Below are 2,490 nucleotides of genomic sequence, written 5' to 3' on the forward strand. Positions count from 1 at the left end.
TTTTAGTAGAGACGGGGTTTCACCATGTTGACCAGGATGGTCTCGATCTCTTGACCTCGTGATCCACCCGCCTCAGCCTCCCAAAGTGCTGGGATTACAGGCGTGAGCCACCGCGCCCGGCTATTTCTCCACAATTCTGCTGCTGTCAGCAATCATCACTTTCAGGGATGTTTATCCTCTAACACAGGATTTCTCAGCCTCTGCACTACTGACACCTGGGACCAGGCCATTCTTTGTTGTGGGAGGCTGCCCCGTGCACTATGGGATGTTCAGCAGCATCCCGGGCCTCCACCCACTGGGAGCCAGTAACACTCCCCTCTCGCCTTGACAATCAAAAATGTGTCCATGCCGGGCACAGTGGCTCACACCTGTAATCCTAGCACTTTGGGAGGCTGAGGCGCGTGGATCACCTGAGGTCAGGAATTTGAGACCGGTCTGGCCAACATGGCAAAACCCCATCTCTACTAAAAATACCAAAAAAATTAGCCAGGCGTGGTAGTTCACGCCTGTCATCCCAGCTACTGAGGAGGCTGAGGCAGGAGAGTGACTTCAACCCGGGAGGTGAAAGTTGCAGTTAGCCAAGATCACACCACTGCACTCCAGCCTGGGTAACAGAGTGAGACTGCGTCTCAAAGTAAATGAATAAAAATACAAAAATTAGCCAGGTGTGGTGGCACACGCCTGTAGTCCCAGCTGTACTCAGGCGGCTGAGGCAAGAGAATTGCTTGAACCTGGGAGGCAGAGATTGCAGTGAGCAAAGAGTGCCCTACTGCACTCCAGCCTGGGCCACAGAGTGAGACTCCAGCTCAAAAAAAACAAAAACAAAAACAAAAAGCTAGGCACAGGGGCTCCTGCCTGTAATCCCAGCTCTCAGCACTTTGGGAGGCCGAGGTGGGCAGATCACCTGAGATTAGGAGTTCTAGACCGTCCTGGTGAAACCCCACCTATACAAAAAATACAAAAATTAGTTGGGTGTGGTGGCAGGCGCCTGTAATCCCAGTTACACAAGAGGCTAAGGTATGAGAATTGCTTGAATCTGGGAGGTGGAGGTGGCAGTGAGCCAAGATCGAGCCACCGCCCTCCAGCCTGGGCAACAGAGTGACTCTGCCTCAAAAAATGAAAAAAAAAAAAAAAGTATCCAGACGTTGTCAAACGTCCACCGTGAGTCAAAATTGCCCCCATTGAGAATTACTACAAGACATTACACAACAGACAATAAACCAGCAAATGCCAAAGACAGGGACCCTCCTCCGTTGCGTTCACTGCTGTCTTCCAAAGCCTGGCACAGACGTTGGGAATGTCAGCCACACAGTATTCACTAGCTGAACCAGTAACTCACCTTCCTTAGGACTTTCATGGCGTATATTTTGCCCAAGTTGGTGCCTTGCACCTTTCGAACCTGGAACACCTGGAGGGCAGAGAGAAGGATTAACTTCTCTCTCCACACCCTATCTTCAGGAAGCCCCACCCTGAAGCTCTGGCTTTGGGACCAGGAGGCCTAGGCCCTGCCAAGGGTAGGGCAGTGAAGATTTCAAGTCTGATTGGAGAGGATTTGGCCTTCCCTCCTTTGTTTCTGGCTCTGAATCCCATTAGAGGATCTGCTGATTCAAAAGTCTAATTTGTTTTGAGAACTCTTTGCTGCCTCCAGATGGAGGCTGTGAGGCCAAGAGAAGGGCGCGCCGGCCCTACCTTGCCATAGCCTCCCTTGCCCAGCACACGCAGCAGCTCAAAACAGTGGGGCCCGATGCGCTCCGGGCCGAGGTTCACGCTGCTCTCAGTCAGCTCCACCTCTTCATAGTGCCCCACAGGCCTACGGACACAACGCGTTAATGGGGACAAGGCTCCAGTGCTCCCCAGTTCCCCTTCCCCACTCTATTCCCCCTCCCCCAACACGACCCTCACTCACTCCAGGCCAGCTGCCCTCAACTCGGCAAGGGGACACACGTCCTATGAGAAACCGAGGGGTAAGAGCCAAGAAAGCTGCCAGGATACCTCCCTGCTCCCGCTCAGGCTGGACTGCTCGGCCCAGGAGAGAAGGGTGTCAGGATGGCTGCTGGCAGGGATGTGCAAGAACTGGGAAGAAGATAAGGGCAGGAAAGGCAGAATCTGGGAAAAGGCTGGGGTCTGGAAGAGAGGTCGGGGTGAGGGTGGGATCAGAGCCTAATAGAGGCCGGGATCTGAGCACGATCTGGGTCTGGAACGGGTCGGAGCCGGCTCCGGGTCTGGGCGTGCGGAGCCGCGGCTCGGGCCTTGGCTGAGTGACAGGATCGGCTCCGGGATCCAGTCGCGCCAGGGTGCAGCACTCACCGCGGGGCTGAGCTCTGGCTCTCCCTCGCAGTCGCTGCCTTCCTCGGTCTCCAAATCCAGATCAAACACGGCCGCCATGGCGGCGCCGGCCCCCCGGGCCCCTCGGCCAGTACCTGGCCGGGCTCTGAGTGACAGTCCCGAACCGAAATGTCATCTCTCCGCGGCGGCGGCCGCGCGCGCCGA

General features: G+C 55.7%; 1 protein-coding gene across 1 annotated transcript in view; it reads right to left on the bottom strand.

Annotated features, from left to right (window-relative positions):
* Positions 1-2,490, bottom strand: part of RPS6KB2 (ribosomal protein S6 kinase B2) — a 7,085-nt gene extending 4,595 nt beyond the window's left edge. The window contains exons 1-4 of the mRNA XM_017537357.2: positions 2,308-2,490; positions 1,907-1,947; positions 1,690-1,810; positions 1,340-1,408 (exon numbers count right to left, since the gene is read on the bottom strand). Coding sequence (XP_017392846.1) covers positions 1,340-1,408; positions 1,690-1,810; positions 1,907-1,947; positions 2,308-2,385 — 309 coding nt within the window. The 5' untranslated portion in view covers positions 2,386-2,490. The remainder of the gene's footprint in view (positions 1-1,339; positions 1,409-1,689; positions 1,811-1,906; positions 1,948-2,307) is intronic.

Source organism: Cebus imitator, unplaced genomic scaffold (genome assembly GCF_001604975.1).
Source record: "Cebus imitator isolate Cc_AM_T3 unplaced genomic scaffold, Cebus_imitator-1.0 Scaffold102, whole genome shotgun sequence".
NCBI lineage: Eukaryota > Metazoa > Chordata > Mammalia > Primates > Cebidae > Cebus > Cebus imitator.